This window comes from Leucoraja erinacea, chromosome 5 (assembly GCF_028641065.1).
Source record: "Leucoraja erinacea ecotype New England chromosome 5, Leri_hhj_1, whole genome shotgun sequence".
Classification (NCBI taxonomy): domain Eukaryota; kingdom Metazoa; phylum Chordata; class Chondrichthyes; order Rajiformes; family Rajidae; genus Leucoraja; species Leucoraja erinaceus.
In genome coordinates, this window is record NC_073381.1 from 60,081,514 (window position 1) to 60,106,848 (window position 25,335).

The 25,335-nt window shown below is 42.0% G+C and overlaps 1 protein-coding gene across 1 annotated transcript in view; it reads right to left on the reverse strand.

Moving 5' to 3' along the window:
- Nucleotides 1–7,280: 7,280 nt before the first annotated feature.
- The window catches only part of slc35f1 (solute carrier family 35 member F1), a 248,591-nt gene continuing 230,536 nt past the window's right edge, over nucleotides 7,281–25,335 (reverse strand). Inside the window, exon 8 of the mRNA XM_055635758.1 lies at nucleotides 7,281–8,343. Coding sequence (XP_055491733.1) covers nucleotides 8,119–8,343 — 225 coding nt within the window. The 3' untranslated portion in view covers nucleotides 7,281–8,118. The remainder of the gene's footprint in view (nucleotides 8,344–25,335) is intronic.

Genomic DNA, 25,335 nt, shown 5'->3' on the forward strand with positions numbered 1-25,335 from the left:
TACAAAGATCATGCCATGACTTATGGGATGAGCTAAGAGAGGTTGAGAAGGCTAGGACTTTTCTCCTTGATGCGCAGGTTGAGGAGTAACCTTATAGAGGTATATAAGATCACGAGGGGAATAGATAGGGTAAATGCAGAGTCTTTTACCCAGAGTAGGGGATCATGAACCAGAGGGCATAGGCTTAAGAGGAGGGGGAAGATTTAAGAGGAACCTGAGGAAGAACTGCTTTTACACAAAGGGTGTACATGTGAACGAGCTGCCAGAGGTAGTTGAGGCCTCTTTTTTTGGACAGGTTTGGAGGTGGGTCTAGTGTAGATGGATATGCTGGTCAGTGTGGGCCAGCTGAGCCGAATGGCCTGTATCCACCCTGTCTGACTCTGCTAACTGGAGATTCTTAAATCTTGAGCAGAAAGCTAACTGCTGGATTAATTCAGCGGATCAGGGAGCATTTGTGGAGGGAATGAACAGTAGATGTTTCTACTCAGGATATTTCTTTAGACTAAATGTAGTGGGCGGGGGGGGGGGGGGGGAATATGGAAGAAGGGGTTGGGGCAGTAGGGGAAAGAGAAGGATAAAAGGGAAATATGGGACGTTGGTGAGAGATAAGCATATGGAGGAGGCGAAAGGAGTAGGGAGAATGGGGCAGTGGGAGAAACATGGGTGGACCAGTGTGGGAGGTATGTTATTTAAATTGGAGAATTCAATGTTCATGCCGTTGGGTTGTAAACTGCCCAAGTTAAATACAAAGTGCTCTTTTTCCAGTTTGCATGCAGCCTCATTCTAGCAATGGAGGCGGTCAAGGACAGACAAATCGGAATGGGAATAGGAAGGTGAATTAAAATGGCAGGCCATGGTGGACAGAGACCATGTGTTGGGTTAAAAGTTCGCTTTTCCCAAGAGGTCATTCTGTAGCCCCTTCAACTACAGAAGGTGCAACACCTATCACTATACTTCCTTTCTCACTTCCATCCAAGGACCCTGGCAGTCCGTGCAGGTGAGAAAGAGATTCATATGCACCTCGATGGTAGACACAAAATGCTGGAGTATCTCAGTTGGACAGGCAGCATCTCTGGAGCGAAGGAATGGGTGACGTTTCGGGTCAAGACCTTTCTTCAGATTGACTTCATATGCACCTCTTCCAGCCTCATCTTTTGTGTTTGGTGGTCCCGATGTTGCCTCCTTTACACTGGTGAGATCAGGCATTGACCAGACATAAATTGTGACCATTTCTTAGATGTAATAATGCATCATGTTACCAATAAATTAGTCTGCATAAGAAACTTAAAAAAAACATTAAATGCAAAAGATCCCATGCTCCATGATGGTAAGTCCGCGCTGCACCCGCGGCTTGAAGCTCCGGGCCGATCTCCAGGAAAGGCCGCGCCACTCCACATTGTAGGCTGCAGGAAGGGGACGGAGATGTGACACGGAGAAAAATCGCATCTCCGTCGAGGTAAATGAATGGGAAAAGTTTCCCCTGATCCCCTCCCCCACATAAAACAACCCAAAAGACCTTAAAACAAACATTCAAGACTTAGAATAATAAAAACAGACAAAGGGGAAGACAGACTGCTAGCGAGGCGGCCATTACGGGCGCCACCCGGTGGAGACCTGAGATGGTCACATAAGGCCTCTCTGTAGGTCAATCAAACCTAATTAATGTTTCAGTTCCAAATTTCTTAGTCATGTTGATGAACTAGAGCCCCCTTCAGTGGCTGCTTAACACAGGATTGATATACACGCCTGCAGAGCAACGTACATGTAGTGAATGACAACTCTTCTATACCATAGAGCAGGAAGCCAGAATCATTCACAATACCATTTGCTTGCGCTGTCTAATGCTCTCTGGCAAAAGGAAAATAAATGGGGTCAGCTCTCTTTAAAAATATTTCTCCCATTATAGGAAGAATCCTTAAGATATTAAAACGTGGCAGCAGTGAGTTTGTGTGCGAGCCACAATGGTGTCTGAGAAGATTAAGCATGACCACAATGTGTACGTGCTACATCATTCCTGTAGATTTGCACACACACTAATCAAATTGAATTAAGTTTCAACCAAAAAGGCACCCAAAAAATTTGCCGCATGGATCCAAATTTTGCAACATTTGTTTAACTTGATCCTACCAATAAAGTTATTGCCATTATTATTTTTTATCAAGAATGCACATCATTAAAATTATTAGCTATACAACATCTGACTTTTATCGAAGTTGTTGCAAATTCTATTCATAATATGGTTCTCTTAAACTTCAGCCAGTTATTCCCAGCCCTGCAGTACAGGAACAGGCTCTTTGACCCACAATATATGTGTTGAACATGATACCAAGTTAAGCAAATCTCCTCTGCCTGCAAGTCATACAGTCATAGAGTGATAGTGTGGAAACAGGCCCTTCGGCCCAACTTGCCCACACTGGCCAACATGTCCCAGCTACATTAGTCCCACCTGCCTGAGTTTGGTCCATATCCCTCCAAACCTGTCCTATCCATGTACCTTTCTAACTGTTTCTTAAACGTTGGGATAGTCCCTGCCTCAACTACCTCCTCGGGCAGATAGACACAAAAAGCTGGAGTAACTCAGCGGGGTAGGCAGCATGTCTGGAATGAAGGAATGGGTGACGTTTCGGGTCGAGACCCTTCTTCAGACTAAATCTTTGGTTTAAACCAGCATCTGCAGTTCCCTCTTACATTCCGTGCCCTCCATAATGTTTTGGACAGACCCATCGTTTATTTAATTATCTCTGTACTAAACAATTTGAGGTTTGTAATAGAAAAAAATCACATGTGGTTAAAGTGCACATTGTCAGATTTTATTAAAGGGTATTTTTATACATTTCGGTTTCACCATGTAGAAATTGCAGCCATGTTTATACATAGTCCCCCCATTTCAGGGCACTACAATGTTTGGGACACATGGCTTCACGGGTGTTTGTAATTGCTCAGGTGTGTTTAAATGCCTCCTTCATGCTCTCAGCACCATCTAAAAGCCTCATAAAGGCCACACGTGTGCCTGCTTCCAACACAACCTCCAGGCACCAATCACGCTCTGAAAAAAAAACTTGTCCCGCACAACCTGTCCCTCTCACCTCAAAGCTAGGCCCTCTAGCATTGGTCATGTTTACCCTGGGAGAAAGAATCTCACTGTCTATCATATAGATGCCTATCATTGTTTTATACACTTCCATCTGGTCTCCCCCCAGTCTGCGATGTTCCAGAGAAGCCAATCTAAATTTGTGCAACAATGCTGTCTGTGGTAAAAGGCAGAACTGTGAAAACGTGTTGGCCTGGAGACAGAACTGAGGAAGGTGGTCTTAGGTATGTGTTTAATTACGGGGGTGGTGGTGAATTCAAACAACACTTACATTGCATCAGAATTCTAATGTGCAGTGATCAAATTGAGTGGAGCAGTAAATAAAGTAGCAAGAAAACATATGAGCTAACCTGATGAGAAAGAATATCATGTTTAAACAATAGAGATATGCAGATGTGAGTACATTTTTAAAAGTTAAACTATTATGTTGTTAATCTCAACATTCACTGCAGTACCACTAAAGCATTTACCAACAGCATATAATTATATCACATATAGTTTTAAAATCCAGAGGTTTACTGAATGGGTTCTCCTCACTTTAATCTCTCATCTTTTCAAATCATAAGTACTACAACTGCTGCTTGAATTACTCTCGACAATTCGACTTACAAATAAAAACATTGAATGTTTCATGATTGGGGATAGTATTAGTAGAAAAGTATGAAAAGAGAGTGCGTGAATATCAACTGACCAGGTAGCTGCACTACGGTCATTTAGATCTGCAGACTTTTACAAACACATTTAAGATTCACACAGCCCCGTTGGTTGAATACTTCTTGCTCCTTGATGTATTGTCAAGTTTACAATCTGTCAATGGACACAGGAGAAAAAAGTAACATTGTTCACATAAGAAACAGAGCACCTTGCAAGACCATAAAACTGGCAGTGAACTAGTTTCCATAGCAATTAATAGTTAAGCAGCACGTTAAAAAGTAAATAGGCTACAGCTCACCGTTATTTATCAATCATTCAAGCTGTATGTTAAGTATAAATCAATTACCTGGTTATTTCACTGATGACCTTATTAGATTCACTTGAGGTCCAATGTTTTTCCTACCTATTACTAGAGGTGATTTTTAATGGCTAATATAACATTAACTGTTCAAGTATACTACTTTAAAATATCCTATTAATTCTAAAACGTTATGTATTTCTTTCATTACAAATGTTATCAGAAAAAATACACTTAGGTGACAAAACCCTAACAAATTTAATTGCATTTTTTGAAGTTTTCACAAATTTTATTGAGGTTTTAGAAGAGGTGACAAAGAAGATTAACAAGGTAGCTGTTGTTGATGTTGACTATAACAAAGGCTTTGACAAGGTCCTGCAAGGCAGGCTGGTCTTGAAAGTTAGATAACATGAGATCCTGAGTAACCTAGTCAATTGGATACAAAATCGGCTTAGTGAAAGGAAACAGGGCAATAGTGGGTGAGGGATGTTATTTAGATTGGGGGTCAAGTGGTGTGCAGCGATCTGTGCTGGGTCCACTGGTGTTTGTCATCTATATTGACTTGGATAACAATGCTGTTGACATGGCTAGATATGGCAAATGGAACTAGCTTTGATAGACATCTTGGTCGGCAGGGACGAGTCGAGCCAAATAACTTGTTTTCATGCTGTGTAATTGTGATTAATTTGGTATTTGGTATAATACATACTCATAAGAATACTGCACTGTTGGTTGGTTGCATCACCTTTTAGTTAAAAACTTGAAGCCAAGGCATTTATTTGCCTTCCCTGTTACATGCAAATAACCACTTCACACTATTTAGGAAAAACAGGGAAATTTGTACAAAGTTCTGGTGTATGTCATTCCTGCTGTGAACCTCAATAAAAAAAAACTAATTATAAGGTTGTTATCTTATTGTTGTGCTTAAACTGACTGCAATTTTACTTCTAAGCACTTCATTGGCCACGATGCATTTTGAGATACCTTGATGTTGTGCTTGGTTCTATACAATTCCTAGTCCATTTTTACTTTCAGAAATTGAATTATTTGGTGAGGTCCAGTTTCTAAAAACATTATTTGTTGTTGGACAAATAATTCATTTATCTATATTACAAAAAGTCTGATCTTGACCACTTCCTGTTGTTCTGTATATTGATTTCAGAAAAAACGCTGCAACTTACGGCTGTGATTTTTGGCCATCTTACTCAGAGTCCCCCTCCGCTGCGCAGGTCAAGAGGATTTTTCCCATCGATGAAAAATAAAAGAGTTATTAGTGTTTAAAAAATATTGAGATTCTCTCTCCTGAAAACCACGCCCCTTCCGGAGGAACAACAAAACCCGGAAGTGTTGAGTGCCTCAGTCAGTCTCTGCAAGATGGGGGAGTGAGAGGGTCGCGTCTCTCAGTCTGAACTGTGAATAACACTGAACACATGTCTACTAAACTGTGAGTGGGTTTTACTGACCTATAAGTGCCCTTAATGTGGTTTGAAAATATTGTTTGAAAATGCTACTGTGTTGCCTTTGGTTTGGAAATGCTAAAGCTGTGTTACCTTTGGCTTGGACATGCTAAAGCTGTGTTGCCTTTGGCTTGGAAATGCTAAAGCTGTGTTGCCTTTGGCTTGGAAATGCTAAAGCTGTTGCCTTTGGCTTGGAAATGCTAAAGCTGTGTTGCTTTTGGCTTGGAAATGCTAAAGCTGTGTTGCCTAATTAAAGTTGCCTTGCCTAATTAAAGTTACCTTGCCTAATTAAAGTTGCCTTGCCTAATTAAAGTTGCCGTGCCTAATTAAAGTTGCCGTGCCTAATTAAAGTTGCCGTGCCTAATTAAAGTTGCCTTGACTACTATATAATTAAAAGTCTAATCTTGACCAATTCCTGTTTGCGCATTATATTGATTTTAGAAAAAACGCTACCACGTACGGCTGTGATTTTTGGCCATCTTACTCGGAGTCCCCCTCCGCTCATCAGGTGCCAAGGCACTATAAAACCCAGAAGTGTGGGTGTGGCTCAGTCTCTGCAAGATGGAGGAGGAAGAGGTCAGAACTCGCTGTCTTTAGTGGCCTTGCACCCTGCTTGAAATGGTATGAAACTGCACTTGAATTTGGTGGCCTTGCACCCTGCTTGAAGTGGTAAGAAACTGCACTTGAATTTGGTGGCCTTGCAAGGAATTTCAAGGAATAGCCGTGAGTCAACTGCCAGCCCACCAGCCGTGAGTGAGTGAGCTGCCAGCCCACCAGCCGTGAGTGAGTGAGCTGCCAGCACAACAGGCTTGAATGACTGAGCCACCAGTCCATTCGGCACACAATGTCCTCACTAGCGCTCTGGAAACCAGTCCCTTCAGCCCACAACACCCATACTAGCGCTCCAGAACCCCCCCCCCCCCCCCCCCCCCTGACCACCAATATTGGAATTGGTGGAGAGGTGGAATAATGCGTTGGGGGACCAGCCCTCCCGTGTGATGCTGGGACCCAACGGGTTCCACTTAGTCTAGTTTTTTTATAAATGTTTCTGTTGATCCAGGACAATTATACAATGCAATGGGAGTTAATGCTAAGTAATAGATTTTAAAATATTTCAGAGTATTCAAAGCCTATAAACCTACGGTTTAAAATGGAAAGCAAAGAGATTAAAACATGTACTTCACTTCTTAAATTGAAATCCTTTGACTTTCTGTCTAACCTGCAGTTTAATCTGATTTATATTAAATCTTTGCTGATGAATTCTGCTTCTCTTTGAGATTGGAATATTTTTAGTAAATATAATTTCCCTTCATCTTTATTTTTCATAAATTTCTTTCATGGAGCTTGGAATAAATAGAAAAAATATATATGAATTTTGGCTCTGCCAGCAGTGATTGTATTTAAAATGGAATTCCTTATCTATCCTGGACTAATTAATTCAGTTTGCATTTTGCCGATAAACAGGCTGATCATAATTGCACTCATTTATAATGTGAATCTGAGATTTAAATGATTTTTGAGGCTTTTAGCAAAGAAACAAAAGATGCAATAATCAATGTAGATAACTATTCATACTTCACACAATTAATCACCAACACCATATATACCAAGTTAGCTATAATGTATAAAACCTAACCACTAAGTCGCGATCATGACTGTTATCTAATTGCAAAACGTCGATAGTTGTAAGACTAATGAACTGAAAAAGTATGATTGCTTTATATTTTTGAAGTAGCATTATTGCCTGATTAATTGCAAGTACAAGACAGGAGTGTATATTGTGATATTATCTTTCATAAAGCATTTATTTGAAAACATCATACAGGCATTACATTGCCACAGCCAGTCCATAAAGAGCATGCAGATATCAAAAAGATAAAGGGCTTCTTTCAGTTGAACTGTGCAGTTTTTGGTTTGTTTTCTTGTAATGGTGCTAAGTTTAACTGTCTCATGTTATTTTCTTTGCTTATTTAACAGTGGATTTCTACCCATGGGGTACAGTCCGTACTTACTGTAATCTAATTGTGAAGACTACTATTGTTAAAGCAACACAAAGGTACTACACAAGTTGTCAAAAATGTTAACAGCACAAGTTAGCAAATTCTAAACTATACAATAACCCATTCTAGAATTACACAGGTTCAGAGGTCATATAATGGTGCTTTGAATAGAAAGATAACATCACCCTATAAATGACTTCAAGATGGCCTTAGTATGGATTCATTCATGTGCAAAAAAGATGGGAATGACTGGAAATGAGAAAAAATACAGTGCATATTTAAACTCAGTTAAAATCCCCTTTATTCCCATACAGTGGTAGTGATATATAGACTATATTATAAAAATGCTTTAGATGGCACTTTTTAAACCATCAGTTGATTGCAATTCACTTAGAAACTCTTAGTCAGTGAACTGACACATTAATCCCAATTGTTGCAAATAACATTTCACTAAACTCTACAATTAGTAAAAAGAATTCTAGAAATTTGGCTTCAAAAAATAAATATTAAAATGTAATAAACAAAAATTGGGGAAATGAGGTGATGTAAACAAAAAACAAAAATCTGGAATGCAGAATAAAACCCATTGAAATGCCAGGGTGCATTCTTTGTGTCTCTTCAGGGAACTCTGACATGAGCCTCCTCCTCAGTCTCCTGCCCCAGGCTGGAATATGTGACTGATGGCTCCAGTTGCCCCGTTGTTGGTATCTCCACTGCAGGACCTGCTGGGTTGCGGAACTGCTTGTATACTCGTGGATCTTGGGCCACATACGTGGAAGTTGAAGAGTAGAAGATTAATCCAAGAATGATTGTGAAAAAAGACAGAAGGTAAAGTCCTGAAAACTACAAAAGAAAAAAAAAACACAAGATTACTATTAAAAAAAAAAATACAAGGGTGCATTTAGTATAAACATTCAGAACATAACATGCAGTTTGCAGAAACGGACACAAAGTGCTGGAGTAACTCAGCAGGTCAGGCAGCATCCCTGGAGAGCTTGGATAGGTGACATTTCAGGTTGTGTCCCCAGAAGAAGTTTCAATCCATGTTCTCCAGGGATGCTGCCTGACCTGCCGAGTTACTCCAGCACTTTGTGTCCTTTTGTGTATTAACCAGCATCGGCAATTCTTTGTTTCCATGCAAAGTTTGTAGATACTCTTTACAGCATCCTCAGCAAGAAGATTCACAATGAATCCCATACTTCCACACAGATTGCATTGTTTATTTCCTGATAATCTTTAAATTATATTCTGTAAAACAACTGATGATGGAATTTTGTTTGTAGCTCCAGGGCCAGTTATTACCAGTGAATTTGTAGGTTTGATATCAGGTCATTTTGAATCAACTGAATTTGAAAATCACCGTTGGTTTCTTTTTAAGCATTTCTTCAAGAAGATTATCAACTAACGACTGCTTCCATCAGTTTTATTCTTTGTTTTGTCCCCAACTCAATATTATAAATGACCAATAATCTTCCAAATTTACATAGTTCCTTGTGTGTATTGCTTTTATCTGATACTTGGTTTTCACAACATAATTATACAAACAAATTTCACAGATTAAAATTGCAAATGTTCTAACATATGATCACCATGGTTTGTGATGGTCTGTTCATCCACATGGGTGGTGTACAGTATCTATCCAATAAACTACCAAAGGAGCCTAACAGAAAATGCTTTGGACTAATAGCATACAGCATAGCAACATAATTATCAAAATATTAATAACAATTCAATGATAATAAGTTATTTGCATTCAGAATGAATCGTGAGAAAATGATGAATTGCACTGCTGCGTGGACCAGTTTTAAGCACTTCAAAGACTATAGATTTTTGGTTAACTTTCAAGAACAAATAAAATACATCAAATAGCGCTTTATAATCGCATAATGGAACTGGCATTGTTCAAATATTTTGCTTCATATCCTGCAACTATGCAAGCTCTCCACTCTCCATGAGTATATTTCACTGATAATGCATCTGGATAATTGAAACTGAACCACTCTGTAGTTAATCTCAATCAAGCACATGCCTCATTTTACCGAAGTTATTCTTGGTACCAAATTCAAATAAATTGAAGAATATATAGAATGCAGAATGCTGCCCTCGGGCCATTTAGAACTGTGAGCTTCTTAATCAATCATTACACTTTTGTTTTAATTCACTGGTTTTTCCCACTTTTTCCACAAGATCTCTTCACAAAAGGGTCTTTAATTAATCCCTGCACATCACTTTGGCCTCTGGTTTTTGCTTGTTAAATATCCTAAGAGTATTTCATTATTTTGCAGAAGTGCCTATTCCCTATGTAGGTTATGAGAAATTGGAAAGTTATTTGCCTATGGTGGGAATACTCACATTTAATTTGACAACGGTTAAACAGTTGGAGTAATAGGCACCAGTTATTCCCATTGATCCCACTTCCTACTCCTTACATCCACACAATAACCTGCTCTTTGCACAGGTGGATGGACAGAGCAACCGCGGAATATATGAAGATCAGTTTTGCCGTTTCAGGCTGACACTTGAACTGGGAACCACGCTGACTATAAATCAGGCAAAATCAATGGGAGTTGGTGCAGGATGGTCCTAAGATCATAAGATATTTTGTTTATCAGGATCACAGACATCACCCCCACTCCTGGCCAGGCTGCAGCAACTGTTTCTGACGATCACTACTGGTGGATAGGTAGACAGAAAATGCTGGAGTAACTCAGCGGGACAGGCAACATCGAGACCCTTCCTTCTTCATTCAGGCCCTTTAACTTAGTGGATAGGTATTCATCTACCCCTCACTCTCCCCCCTCCCCAAAATGCAGATCGAAGCCATGCTCCCACCACCTACACCCCCCCCCCACCCCCCTTTGCACTTGCGCATCTAACTTTATTTTGACAAAACACAATTACAGTTCTAACTACTGTACCTAACCACCACGGGTTCGATCCTCGTATCTGCCTGATCAAGCCCTCTAGGCCTCGCTCAAACAGAGACACTCCAGAAGGTCATGCAGCCCTAAGCGCTCTCCCAGAAGATCGACACAGGACCTCGTGGCAGCGGACTTTTATAGGTCCCCGGACCTCGAGGGGCCGAACCACATGGGGGTGGTCTCTTTACAATCCAATTACAGATATTGATTAACCCCATACATGACAGACATTTCCCTAACCCAATTCTGTAGTGGGCTAATACATTGTATTCAAACAGTGTTTCTCAGAGGAAACGAACATCGCAACATTTGCCCTGATATGTAAGAAAACCAGACAAGGCTCAATAATTAATCCAATCAACATTCAGAAAAGTAAAGCTTTGCAACATTATTTACAATTATTTACAAAGTGTACGTCTGGTTTGCATTCATCCAATCCATTCTATGCATTTTGCACCTAATTGTCAGGATCTGCAGATGTTCCCAGTCTCTTCCTGCAGCTCTGATCTAGGCTCTAGGCAAACTGGCACCACTCTGCAGCTTTTCCTATTTATGCAGAAAGGACTTTTAACTGAAGCCTTTACTCAATTTTAGGGTCCTAGCCTCTCCAATTTGGCCAGGATTAACAGTACCAGTCCTGCTGCCACACATTTCCAGCATTCACTCTTACTTCAGATTTCCAGCAAATCTGTGTCTGCGTCTCAGTTATAGATGGATTTTTCCTTTCTGTGCCGTCATTGATTTCCCTCCAGTCACACCTCCGCCAGACAGATCACTCGTGATCGGCAAAAATATCGCGCCTTTTCAGCGAAGGAAGCAACAATATTTGTGTTACCACAGTCTCCACCCTATCACAGACATCTCATTTGTTTTCTCCAGCTTGTTGCAACTAGAAATACAGTTACGTTTTCACCTTTTCAATTCTTATGAATGGCCATTGATCTGAAATGGGCATCTGATCTGATCGGACTTTACCTTGCACTAAACGTTATTTCCTTATCATGTATCTATACATTGTAAATGGCTCGATTGTATCATGTATTGCCTTTCCGCTGACGAGATAGCACACAAAAGCTTTTCACTGTACCTTTACACATGACAATAAACTAAACTTAAACACTAACTCTATTTCTCTCTTTAAAAATTCTGTCTGATTTGCTGACTATTTGCAAATCAGACAGCATTGGTAAAGAGAAAAATTATATTAGATTTTCATACATTTTACTACTCATTTTTAAATGAACACTTTATGGAGCCAAATCATGAACACACAGAGTTAATGTTTGATTGGAGATCCTTTCAAGGTGGCATGGTGCTGCAGCAATAGAGTTACTGCCTTACAGTGCCAGAGACCCAGATATGATCCTGACTGCGGGTGCTGTCTGCGCGGAGTTTGTACGTTCTCCCTGTGACCTGCTTGGGTTTTCTCCAGGTACTTCAGGTTCCTCCCACACTCCAAAGACTTACAGGTTTGTATGTTAATTGGCTTTGATAAATTGTATATTGTCCCTAGTATGTAAGATAATACTGTTGTTCAAGAAGGAACTGCAGATGGTGGAAGTATGGGGTGACCTTTGGTCATTTTGCACTTGTTTCTGCACTGTATCTCTAAAGCAAAGTAAATCTAAATTTTTCTGACAAGACGTTTTTGATTCAAAACATTAAATGTTTCTCTTCCCACAGATGCCACCTGATTTGCTGAGTGTTTCTAGTATTTTAGATTCTGCAGTTTTTTCTTCTTATTTTGATTTGGTGATAAACACACCTATTTCACCTCATCAACTTGCATTAAAAAGATGTGGCTGTGAGATCAGCCAGAATTGCTAAAGCAGTACTGAAGCAACAAACATTACAAGAGCATTGAAATGAACAAAATGTGAGATTGCCAGCAACATTCTTGCCAAACTACAAAAAACAACTAATTTGACCCGCTGTGTTACTAACGTGTAGAAGATTCAGAACAGGATTGGGATTAGTTTAGCCAAATCTTAAGGTGAGAGTGAAAAGAAGCAGTTGAGATGAAAGTGAAATTTGAACAGGATGAGGTTCAATTTAAACAACATAGAAGAGATTTTGTGTTAACACCACCTAGCAAACCTAACATAGGGGAAAAAGAATGTTGGAGTCATAACTGAAGCATGTGCCACATTGAGACATCTTGTGAAAATAGGAGGTAAAATTAGAACCGTACACATATATCACCTGATACTTGCAAAAATACACTTGAGAATATTGAAATGTTATGTGACCATGAGTGTGTTTCAGAAGTTGATATGGTGGAACTGTGGGTGGAATGACATAAGATTTTACTGCACTGATTTAAGAATTATGCTTTCCTTAAGTCGTGGATACAATTCCCACCGTACAGCCCTTGAGAAAATCGGACTATGAAAATCTTTTAATAGCTTAAAGCTGTAAATACTGTTCATATACAAGTACTTCCTCTTAATAAAAAGGTTAAGCAGTGTAGTAGAGTAAACCCTCGTTATGACAGACCTCTATATGATGGCTATGGAGGACCGAGACGTCTCTTCATGGTGCTGGTTGGTGGGTGGTGTGCAGCGCAGCTTTGGGTAGCATAAAAGAGAAGTACAACACGAGCAGTGTTGCATTGGGCACGGGTTTGCAGGGGCTGCCACAAAGTGAGGTCCCGGGGTGTTGGATGCAGACACAATGCACAACACTGCACTTGCATCACCCATGCACCACTGTCTCGGTCACATGGTAACGGCGTGAGGCTCCCGTTGCACGTGGCCTGCTTCCTGTTGTGTGAGCAGGGAGACCAAGCAGCATGAAGGTGGCATGAGTACCAGGCCCATCCCTGCGTGTGGAGCCAAGGGCTCTGTGGCTCCCCAGCCTGTGTTATTCTGCTGGTTTAAACCCTCCCAACGGCGCCACATTTTGTCCCACCTAGTTGATATTTACCCCCCTTTACTCGGTTATAACAGACAATAATGGGCACAATCGCCCCCCACCGTGATCCGCTATAGCAAAGGTTTGCTGTATATGTAAATGTGAAATGGACTACACATGCACAGTACAGTCAGAGTGTTGAATAAACTTGCATTTTTTCTGGAGTACTTGATCTAATTTTTCGCTGTATATATAATAAAGAACGTTGAACAATATAGAACAGGAACAGTCCTATTAGTGCAGGATGCCTGGTCAACCATGATACTGATTTTAACTACTCTCACCTGTCTGTATATGGTCCCTCCATTCCCTGCCTCTTTGTCCGACTGTCTTCAATGCTGCTATCGTATCTGCTGCCATTACTTCCCTGACAACATGTTCTGCCCACCTCCACTGTGCAATAAATTTGCCTCGTAAATCTCCTTTAAACTGTTCCCCTCTCACCATAAAGCTATGCCCTCTTTTATTTAACATTTTCGCATGTATTATTCCAAATGTAATCTAACTGAAGGTTTATACAGCTGCAGTGCAGCTTCCTGACTTTTATACTCATCACCCCAACCGATGAAGGCAAGTATTCTGTTCACCCTCTTTAACCTAGCCTATACAATATATTTTACATTACCCAGGTTAGAAGTAAAGGGCACGTATATCTTATAGCAACAGGGAAATGTCATTGTTGCACGTGACATCATATAACCATATAACCATATAACAATTACAGCACGGAAACAGGCCATCTCGGCCCTACAAGTCCGTGCCGAACAATTATTTTCCCCTAGTCCCATCTGCCTGCACTCAGACCATAATCCTCCATTCCTTTCTCATCCATATACCTATCCAATTTATTTTTAAATGATAAAATCGAACCTGCCTCCACTACTTCCACTGGAAGCTCATTCCACACAGCTACCACTCTGAGTAAAGAAGTTCCCCCTCATGTTACCCCTAAACTTCTGTCCCTTAATTCTGAAGTCATGTCCTCTTGTTTGAATCTTCCCTACTCTCAATGGGAAAAGCTTGTCCACGTCAACTCTGTCTATCCCTCTCATCATTTTAAAGACCTCTATCAAGTCCCCCCTTAACCTTCTGCGTTCCAGAGAATAAAGACCTAACTTATTCAACCTTTCTCTGTAACTTAGTTGCTGAAACCCAGGCAACATTCTAGTAAATCTCCTCTGTACTCTCACAATTTTGTTGACATCCTTCCTATAATTGGGCGACCAATATTGTACACCATACTCCAGAATTGGTCTCACCAATGCCTTGTACAATTTTAACATTACATCCCAACTTCTATACTCAATGCTCTGATTTATAAAGGTTAGCATACCAAAAGCTTTCTTTACCACCCTATCTACATGAGATTCCATGGCATCTTGGTAACTTAGTTTAGTTTAGAGATACAGTGCGGAAACAGGCCCTGTGGGCCACCGAGTCCGCACCGACCAGCGATCCCCACATAGTAACACTGCCCTACACACACTAGGGACAATTTTACATTTATACCAAGCCAATTAACTTGCAAACCTGTACATCTTTGGAGTGTGGGAGGAAAAAAAAGATCTTAGAGAAAACCTGCACAGGTCATGGGGAGAAGGTACAAACTCTGTACAAACAAACATCCGTTAGTCAGGATCGAACCCGGGTATCTGGCTGCGCCACCATCGTTAAGTTTACATGGTATGTACATGTTGTAAATCTCCTATGGAACGAGCTGCCAAAGGTGGTATCTGAAGCAAGTACAATAACAGGATTTAAAAGACACTTAGATGGATACCTGAATAGGAAAGGATTAGAGGAATACGAGGAAAATGGGACTATCTTAAGCATATTGGTTGGCATGGGAGAGTTGGGCCGAAGGGTTTGTTGCCATGCTGTATGACACTATGACCTGTTCTCTACCTGTTTGCTCAATGCAGTAGATATGTTTCAATATAGTTGAATATAAAGCTCTCATGACACAAAAACTCATGATGAAGATGGAGTAGTCAATGACAAATCAAGCCTAGGGAGAAAGCAGGCTTTGATGAATCTCTGATGAAGCTTCCAAGAATCAGTGATTGAAGACAAACATAAAATAATGAAGAGAAAGTACTGGAATAACTGAGCAGGTCAGGCTGCATCTCTGGCAAACATGGATAGGTGACATAGAAACATAGAAATTAGGTGCAGGATTAGGCCATTCGGCCCTTCGAGCCTGCACCGCCATTCAATATGATCATGGCTGATCATCCAACTCAGTATCCTGTACCTGCCTTCTCTCCATACCCTCTGATCCCTTTAGCCACAAGGGCCACATCTAACTCCCTCTTAAATATAGCCAATGAACTGGCCTCTACCCTCTGTGGCAGAGAGTTCCAGAGATTCACCACTCTCTGTGTGAAAAATGTTTTTCTCATCTCGGTTTTAAAGGATTTCCCCCTTATCCTTAAGCTGTGACCCCTTGTCCTGGACTTCCCCAACATCGGGAACAATCTTCCTGCATCTAGCCTGTCCAACCCCTTAAGAACCACAGGGAACGGGGGTTCCCCTCCTCCACCATAAATGAGGCTTGCACCAGGGTCTCTTCCATACCCCGCAACACTGCTCTCTCTCCCCATCCCCGCACTCGCAACAAGGGCCGAGTCCCCCTAGTCCTCACCTTTCACCCCACCAGCCGTCACATACAAAAAGTAATCCTCCGTCAGTTTCGCCACCTCCAACGTGACCCCACCACTCGCCACATCTTCCCATCTCCCCCCATATCTGCCTTCCGCAAAGACCGCTCCCTCCATAACTCCCTTGCCAATTCTTCCCTTCCCTCTCGGTCCACCCCCTCCCCGGGCACTTTCCCTTGCAACCGCAAGAGATGCAACACTTGTCCCTTTACCTCCCCCCTCGACTCCGTTCAAGGACCCAAGCAATCGTTCCAGGTACGACAGAGGTTTACCTGCATCTCTTCCAACCTCATCTATTGCGTCCACTGCTCTAGATGTCAGCAGATCTATATCGGTGAGACCAAGCGGAGGTTGGGCGATCGTTTCGCCGAACACCTCCGCTCGGTCCGCAATAACCAAGCTGACCTCCCGGTGGCTCAGCACTTCAACTCCCCCTCCCACTCCGCCTCCGACCTCTCTGTCCTGGGTCTCCTCCATGGCCACAGCGAGCAGCACTGGAAATTGGAGGAACAGCACCTCATATTCCGTTTGGGGAGTCTGCACCCCGGGGGCATGAACATCGAATTCTCCCAATTTTGTTAGTCCTTGCTGTCTCCTCCCCTTCCTTAGCCCCCCTGCTGTCTCCTCCCATCCCCTAGCCTTCTGGCTACTCCTCCTTTTCCCTTTCTTGTCCCCACCCACCCCCGCCCCCGATCAGTCTGAAGAAGGGTTTCGGCCCGAAACGTTGCCTATCTCCTTCGCTCCATAGATGCTGCTGCACCCGCTGAGTTTCTCCAGCTTTTTTGTGTAACCCTTAAGAATTTTGTAAGTTTCTATAAGATCCCCTCTCAATCTCCTAAATTCTAGAGAGTATAAACCAAGTCTATCCAGTCTTTCTTCATAAGACAGTCCCGACATCCCAGGAATCAGTCTGGTGAACCTTCTATGCACTCCCTCTATGGCAATAATGTCCTTCCTCAGATTTGGAGACCAAAACTGTACGCAATATTCCAGGTGTGGTCTCACCAAGACCCTGTAAAACTGCAGTAGAACCTCCCTGCTCCTATACTCAAATCCTTTTGCTATGATAGCTAACATACCATTCGCTTTCTTCACTGCCTGCTGCACCTGCATGCCTACTTTCAATGACTGGTGTACCATGACACCCAGGTCTTGTTGCATCTCCCCTTTTCCTAATCGGCCACCATTCTGGTCGGTGACGATTCTGGTCGACAGGGTCTGCTCTTTGAGTCTGAAGTCTTCTTGAGTCTAAAGCATCTTGACCCAAAATGTCACCTATCCATGTTTTACAGAGATGCTGAGTTAATCCACTTTGCGTTATATATTATTTTATGCATTAACTAGCATCTGCAGCTCTTTGTTTCTACAAAATAATGAGAACTCTATAATCATGGAAGAGAAACAGCAGGAAACACAAGGTCTTTGATAACCATCGATCGGTGTCCAAGTGTTGACGAGTCCAGCACTGGCAACAGCAATGGTAGTCAGCAGTGCTCTGTGAGAGACACCATTAATCAAAGAAAGCTCAGAAAAGTCTTGATTGCAGTACCATCACCGTGCAGGATGGGGGAGTCTGAGAAAATGGCTGCTCAATCACAGACACGATTTATAGGCAGCATTGAGAATATAAATCATTACCAATATATGTGGAAAGAATGAATATATTCGTCAGTGCAAATAACCTTATTTGCAGGCTCAGAACACTATCATTGCTTAAGCTCATTATTCCATTGACAGCATTTGAATTTGAAGCCTATTACACATCTACTAATCTCACACTCACAGAAAGCTGAAGCTGCATCTGCAGCAAAGGAATTGGAGGATTATTTCAGTCCACTTTCCTCACTTATAACTCAGTAGAGGGTTACAAGTTAAGCACAAGATATCAAACAGCAGGAGAAACAGTCTGTGGTTATTTTCCTGTACTAAAGGATGTGGCCAGACATTGCAAACCTGGCAAATTCCCAAGCCTTAGCTTACAGGACAGATTTGTGTGGAATTTAAGTAACTTGCAGATTTGGTCCAAATTCTGAAGCAAACTGAAGCAGGCTTGCAAATTGCACTCTCAATGGAAAAGTTGTCAACATATGCTGAGGAAATTAATCTCTCATTAGATGCAAAATATATATCAGTAAGACTCTAATAATCCACTGTATAACACAACGTGCTAGAGGACATGGATAGGCAACATTTCAGGTCAGGCTGAGCTGCCTATCCTTGTCTTTCAGAGATGTTGCCTGACCCGCCAAGTTACTCCAGTACTTTGGTTTCACTCAAGATTCCAGCATCTGTTCCTTGAGTCCTCAACGATCAGCTCTCTGATTTTTGGAAATCCCAAAGAATTCAGCAGGCCCCGTTTCCCATGCCCCTTTGAAAGGCACTGGGCCTGTATTTCCTGAGTTCTGCCAAACACACCATGATCTCTTTTGCATCTCCATAAACACACAGGCCAGAGAAGGGGCACATTTCTGGAGCCCCACATCCCACATCCCTTCAAAATCACTGAGGCCCCATTTCCTACATTTCCTTTAAACTCACCGGGACCATATTTTTATACTTTTTATACTTAAAAGTACCATAAATTACAAGACAAACCAAGTAGTTCCACACAATACAATTAATTTGTACCAAATTCATTAAAAGCAAACGCCATTGTATATGGAGTGGTTTGAATAGATTTATTAAAGTCTGATTTGACTGGAAATTATATGGACATTCAAGCAATAAGAAACTGATTAGCTCAGACAATTCAATTTCTGTAACCTTTTCATGCTCATCCTATAGAAATTGTAATTAAAGAAGAGTTCTGATATTTTAACAAGTGGCACACAACCCCTCGCATCCCAATATGGAAATCTCCGAATTTAGCACCAGCTAAAAGTCATAATGCCCAAATCAGCCGAATAAAAGTTTACGCAGTTGACTTTGAATTAAATTCATCTTGCCACCACTTAACGCGGATACCCATAATCACCGAGAATAAAATATAATCTTTCCTTGATAAATTATTAAAGAGAATAAAAAGCAACATTGATTACAGCACAACAGCTGGAGTAAGTGAGGAAGTAAAAGGCACACTGAGTATCTCGCAGTTTGATCAGCACCAATTAACGGATGAGACTACTCAACAAACATAACACAGGCTGGAAATACAAATCAATGTTGACACTTCAATTCAGCTCTAGTATAAACACTATTAAGTTAGAAACTAATTTTGGGGAGCAGTCTGCTGTATAAATGAATGCCTCGGTTCTAGCGATTGACAATTTGAGTTTATAGATTTTTTTTCCTTATTAACAGAAGCAATCTAATTTTTATTAGAAAATGTCATTTTCAGCATTAACTTCCAAAGTGTTCAATTGATGAGCCTGTTGATTGTAAGGATCATTTTGGTTTAGTTAAACTTAGAAACGGAGGAGGGAAAACAGGCTCTTCGGCCCTCCAAGTCCATGACCATTGATTCAAACGTTCTACGTTATCCCACTTCGTCATCCACTCCCTACATATTTGGAGCAATTTTATAGTGGACAATTAACCTACAAACCCGCACGTCTTTGGGATGTGGGAAGAAACCAGCGCACCCGGAGGAAGCCCACATGGTTACCGGGAGAACAAGCAAATGCCACAGACAACACCCAGAGTCAGGATCGAACCCGGGTCACTGGTGCTATGAGACAGCTGGTCTACCTGCTGCGCCACTGTGCCTCCCTTGGCTGATCATTCTCCAGGCAGATCACATGCTTTATTCTTTGGTTTGATGGCAATCTGATGTATGTCAGATGGGTGGTCATCAATTAGTATTACAGTGCAACATGGTTTTGATATTTTCATAAATTGTTTTCATAGCATCTGCAATGGTTGAGATTGCCAGAAGTCTCAACAAACGTTGACTCATAAATGTCGGCTCTTACAGGATGTGACTTTCATGATGTAGGTGTCACTCACACTTGTTTATTTTAGACACTAATTTCTATTTGTCCTTCACTGAAGCTAATATTAGATTTGATTACTGAAGCACATTAATCATTGACCAGTTTTAAAGGATAACCCCTGATACTGTTGACAAGGTCTAAACTTTTACAATATTAATTTACGGTGCAAAATATTTCTGTTTTGTTTCATCGTGTTTATGTAAATAAATAAAACCGTAAAACACTATCTACCAAGGACTTGAACATAAAAAGACACAGAATCACATACCAATTCTCAGATATATTTCCAACTAGACTAAGTGGGACCCATTGGGTCCCTGTCACACAAGAAGTTTGGTCCCCCAAAGCAATATTGCACCACTCACCCATAGCCCCCAACTGCACAGGCACAGCACATTTCCCCTCATCCCTAGCACTCTCCCCCCCCATCTTATTTCTCCTCTCCTCCTCCCCTCTCCCAATCCCTCCCTCACCTTCCCCCTACCCTCAGTCACTCCCTCCCTCCTAACTCCTCACCCTCCCTCCCCCATATCACCTATCTCTCCTCATCCCCCCCTCCTCCCTCCCCCTATCCCTCCTCACCTCCCTCACCTCCTACCCACAGTCCCTCCCTCCCTCCATAACTCCTCTCCCTTCCCTACTCCCCTCCTCTCCCTCTATCCCCTCTCCTCCCCCACACTCCCTCCTCACCTCCCAAGGATCTCGAGGTTGCTGCTCCTTTCCTTTCTTACGTACATTTCAAGAAATTTAAGCTATTGGTAGAACACAAAGTGCTGGAGTAACTCAGCAAAAAGTTAAACGGTTTAGTTGGTGCGGTAACCGTTCTATAAATAATATATATAATATTAGCATGGTGGCACAGCAGTAGAGTTGCTGCCTTATAGCGTCAAGGGCCCGGGTTTGATCCTGACTATGGGTGCTTGTCTTTATGTAGTTTGTACATTCTCCCCATGACCTGTGTGGGGTTTCTCCGGGAGCTCCGGCTTCCACTCACACTTCAAAGACGTAAATGCTTGTAGGTTATTTGGCTTTGGTATAATTGTAAATTGTTCCTAGTGTGTGTAGGATAATGTTAGTGTGCGGGGATCGCTGGTCGGCGCAGACTCGGTGGGCCAGAAGTTTACGTCTGGGAAATGGGTGAAAAGATTAGCATTGACCAATTTGCCATTTGGAATTTACTGTTATTTTACTGTTAGCTACAGTGGTCTCACAGGCAGATATTCTTCTCAGAGAACTCTTGAAAACTTAAATATTTCTAGCTTGGCAATGATAAAAAAATAACCGTCACATATCAGGGTAATTACATGCTAGTCAGAGTCCTCACCTCCGGAGTTCCCTAACTTCTTGTTCATATTGAATGGCGGTGCAGGCTCGAAGGGCCGAATGGCCTACTCCTGCACCTATTTTCTATGTTTCTATGTTTTAAGAAGTTGGAGCATGTTATTGACCACATGGAGATAAATAATTAACAGATTAACATAATGAGAAAGGCAATACAGCCTGGAATCAAAATTCAGACTGGAGAATAACCGTTGTAACCTGCATATGCATTTCACAATTAAAGAATGTAGATATTTATTCACACAATCTATATTATTGAGTCATACGTGCTTTTCAGGTCACTCAACAGAAACCAGCCATTTGGCCCATTAAAATTCCATCTAGTCCCTAAACACAACTTCACTGTGGATTGCAGGAAACACCTGCATAAAAACCACTTTTAAGCTCATATACTTGTATATGAAAAATAGATGCAATTAGATTCCATTTCCAAATTTATATTCCTGACAAACATTTCACCCACTCCATTCATTTCATCCTTGGCAATCATATTTTATTGCACTCTCTTCATCTTTCTCTGTTTCCTTAATCTTACCTTTTCTTTAGCCCGTCAGTATTCATATTCCCTCTGTTGTGAATAATTCCAGGGTGAATATACAATTTCCAGGGGAGCTATGCACAACCCATTCCAATTTAGGTTGGTATTTTCCCTATTACTTGTCTGATTAAATTTCTCTGAATTGCCCAAGACTTGGATGATAAAAGGTATTGTATGAATGCAAATGTTTGTTGTCAAGTATCGTAATAATACCACCAATGGAAATTATAACTGATATTAATGATGTCAACTACATAATGAAATATAAACAGATATCTTCAGGATAGGAAAAAGTTAATCGTTGTCATTGAGCACTTGGAGTGTCAAGGAAATGGAGACATGAATACAATGAAACCACCAACCGTCCTCAAATTTCTTTAATACAATAGGGATAGAGGGGGAGCTCTGGTGAACATGTGACTGTAGGCATAATGTCAGAGGGGAGGGACTTTCTGGGCCATTGGATCATTTGATGCGCAGAGGGTTCAAGAAAAACTAGCAGGAAATGGGGCTCAGAGTAGATGAACAATTGGAGGGATTGGTTGGCAGGGGTGGAGACGCAGTCAAATACAGAAGGAAGATTGAGTTAGCCAATAGGCATAACAGGCATGGAAGGATTGCAAGACTAAATCACATCTATTTTAATGCAAGGACTTCGACTGGTAAGGCATAAGAACTGAGAGTGTTGATCAACACATGGTAATATATCAGTCTTGAACAAATAAAAAGCATCTTTTGACCTCTTATCCAGTACCAATATGTTGAGCACATAATATGAAAAGATATGGCAGCCTAAATTGGAGTAGGTTGTGCAAAGCTCCCATGGGTGTTGTGAAAACACTCTGGAAACATTCATAACCAGCAGGTATTACATCAGCCCTCGTGTAATGCTGATTTGATGTCTGCCATGGCAAATTGAACTAGATAAATGTACCTACAGCATTGCGTAAATCATTGCATAGAAACAAGGGCTTAACAAATCTCTCATGATCTTCATTATTCAGAGGGACCCTTTATCTCAAGCATGTTTCATGGATGACACTGGAGAAAAGCTTATTCCGCTGAATTAACTCTAGATAATAATAAAGTCAAAGTCAAAGTCAAAGTGTCCTTTATTGTCATTCAGACCTTTCGGTCTGAACGAAATTTCATGCCATGAAGTCATACATATAAAAAAAATAACAAAAACACACAATAAACACAAATTTAACATCCACCACAGTGAGCTCAACAGGCACCCCCTCACTGTGATGGAAGGCAAAAGTCCTAAAGTCTTTGTCTCTTCCCTCTTTGTTCTCCCTCTGCGCTGAGGCGATCCGAAGCTGCTGCCCTCCAGTCCAGCGGACGAAGCTGTTGTTGCGGGAGCTCCAGAAAAACAGGTCACCAACCTATAACCTGCGAGCTCCCGACGATGTCGTCCACTGGGCCCGCGGCCGAGCCTCCAGTAGGGTCGCCGCCGCTGGAACGCTGCCACAGCTCCAAAGTCGGGCCACCGCCGCCGAAATGCCGCCAGCTCCGAAGTCGGTCTGCCGCCAGAACGCCGCCACAGCTCCAAGGTCGGGCTATCGCCGGAACCCTGCCTCGAAGTCGGGTCCACAAGAACGCCGCTACAACTCCGAAGTCGGGTCGCCGCCGCCGCCTGAACGCCACCACAGCCCCGAGGCCGCCAGCTCTGCCATTGGGCCTCAGCGCAGACGGAGACGTGGGATATGCCTGCAATTTCCTGATGATGCTGACCCTTGCTTTCAGTTTATCAGCCACCCTCTTCAGGTGTTCACGATAGGTGAGGGTGCGATCCAGGGTGACTCCGAGGTACTTGGGAAATTCTTCATTCTTCACCGGCTTACTACAAAAGGACACTCGGAGCTTTGCATTGGCCAGCCGATTGCTGAGGTGAAAGGCAGTGACAGTTGTCTAGATGGGTTAGGGCGAAGTCACCAGAAGGTGAAGTACTCCTCCATCCCCTTCAGGTCTTAGGGTTAGCACTCTGCTGAATTCCTCAAGGGCAGCTCCCCAGTAGGCAAGGGCAAGATCATCTGCATATGCAAACTTCCTGGACGAGGTAGTTGGCATGTCACTCACATACATGTTGAAGAGTAGGGGAGCTAGGACAGAGCCCTGGGGGAGACCATCATTCAGGGTCCTGGCAGAGCTGGTCTGGTTCCCAAGAGATACCCTAAATCTACGGTTGCTGAGGATGGATGAGAGGGCATGCATGGTGGTTTGGCACTTCAAGATTCTGGAAGCTTTCAGCAACAGACCATGTCTCCACACGGTGTCATAAGCTGATGGCAGATCGATGAGAGCAACACCAGTTTTCAGGGCACATTGGAAGCCAGCCTCTATAATGGTAGTGAAGGCAAGGACTTGATCTGCACAGCTTCTACTAGGTCTAAAGCCAGCTTGCTCTCCGGGCAGAACAGGTTCTACCAATGAAGAAATCCTGGCAAGCAGAAGGCATTCAAACAGTAGGATGTGCTCAATAGGGAGATGGGTCAGTACAAACGGGCAATGGCATCCGTGTACTTGGCTTCCTTGACAGTTGTGGTCACCCTGCCATAGGAAAGATGGCATTAAACTGAAAAAAGTATAGAGTAAAGAAGATTTGCAAGGATGTTGCCAGGGTTGATGGGCTGCGCTATAGGGAGAGGTTGGCTAGGCTAGGGCTTTATTCCTTGGAGTGCAGAAAGCTGCAGGATGACCTTATGGAGGCATTAGTGTACTTGCCTGAATTACCTCCTGGGGTAGCATATTCGATATATCCACCACCCTGTGTGTGAAAGTTGCCCTTCAGGTTCTTATCTTACCCCTCTCACTTTAAACCTATGCCCTCTAGTACCCGATTCCCCTATTCTGGGAAAAAAGACTGTGCATTCACACTATTTTTTCACCTGATGATTTAATACACCTCCATAAGATCACCCTCAACTTCCTGTGCTTCGAAGAATGCAGTCCTAGCCCGCCCTATAGCTCAGACCCTCGAGTCCTGGCAACAACTCTGCAAATCTTCTCTTCTCTGCACTCTTTCCAGCTTAATTGCATCTTTCCATCAGCAGATTGACCAGACGGAATACAATACCAAGTGCTGCCTCAACAATGCATTGTACAACTGTAACGTAAAGTCACAACTTCTATACTTAATGCATACTTCTGTTCCTTTTAGTGATCAAAAAAGGAACAGAATCCCAATGCATCAGGTGTTGCAAGATGTCCTGTGATGGTTGCTGGGTCAAATCAAGGAACAATGCCAACTATTTCAACATTCTTAAATGTATTCATCAATTTCCAATTTATAAACACGTGCACGCACAAATAAACTGCAAACTGGAGTGCATCTGAAATAATAACTGAATGCATTGAATTATTTTTCATGCGAATTACTGAAAATTCCCCTCAACGCTTGTTACACCTTCAATTCACATATAATCACATTTATCTTTTATCAACATTATGCTGCCCTTTTGCATGCAAGATGGCTACTGCATATCAACAACTGCACATAATAAAGTAGACACAAGGTGGTGGTAGAC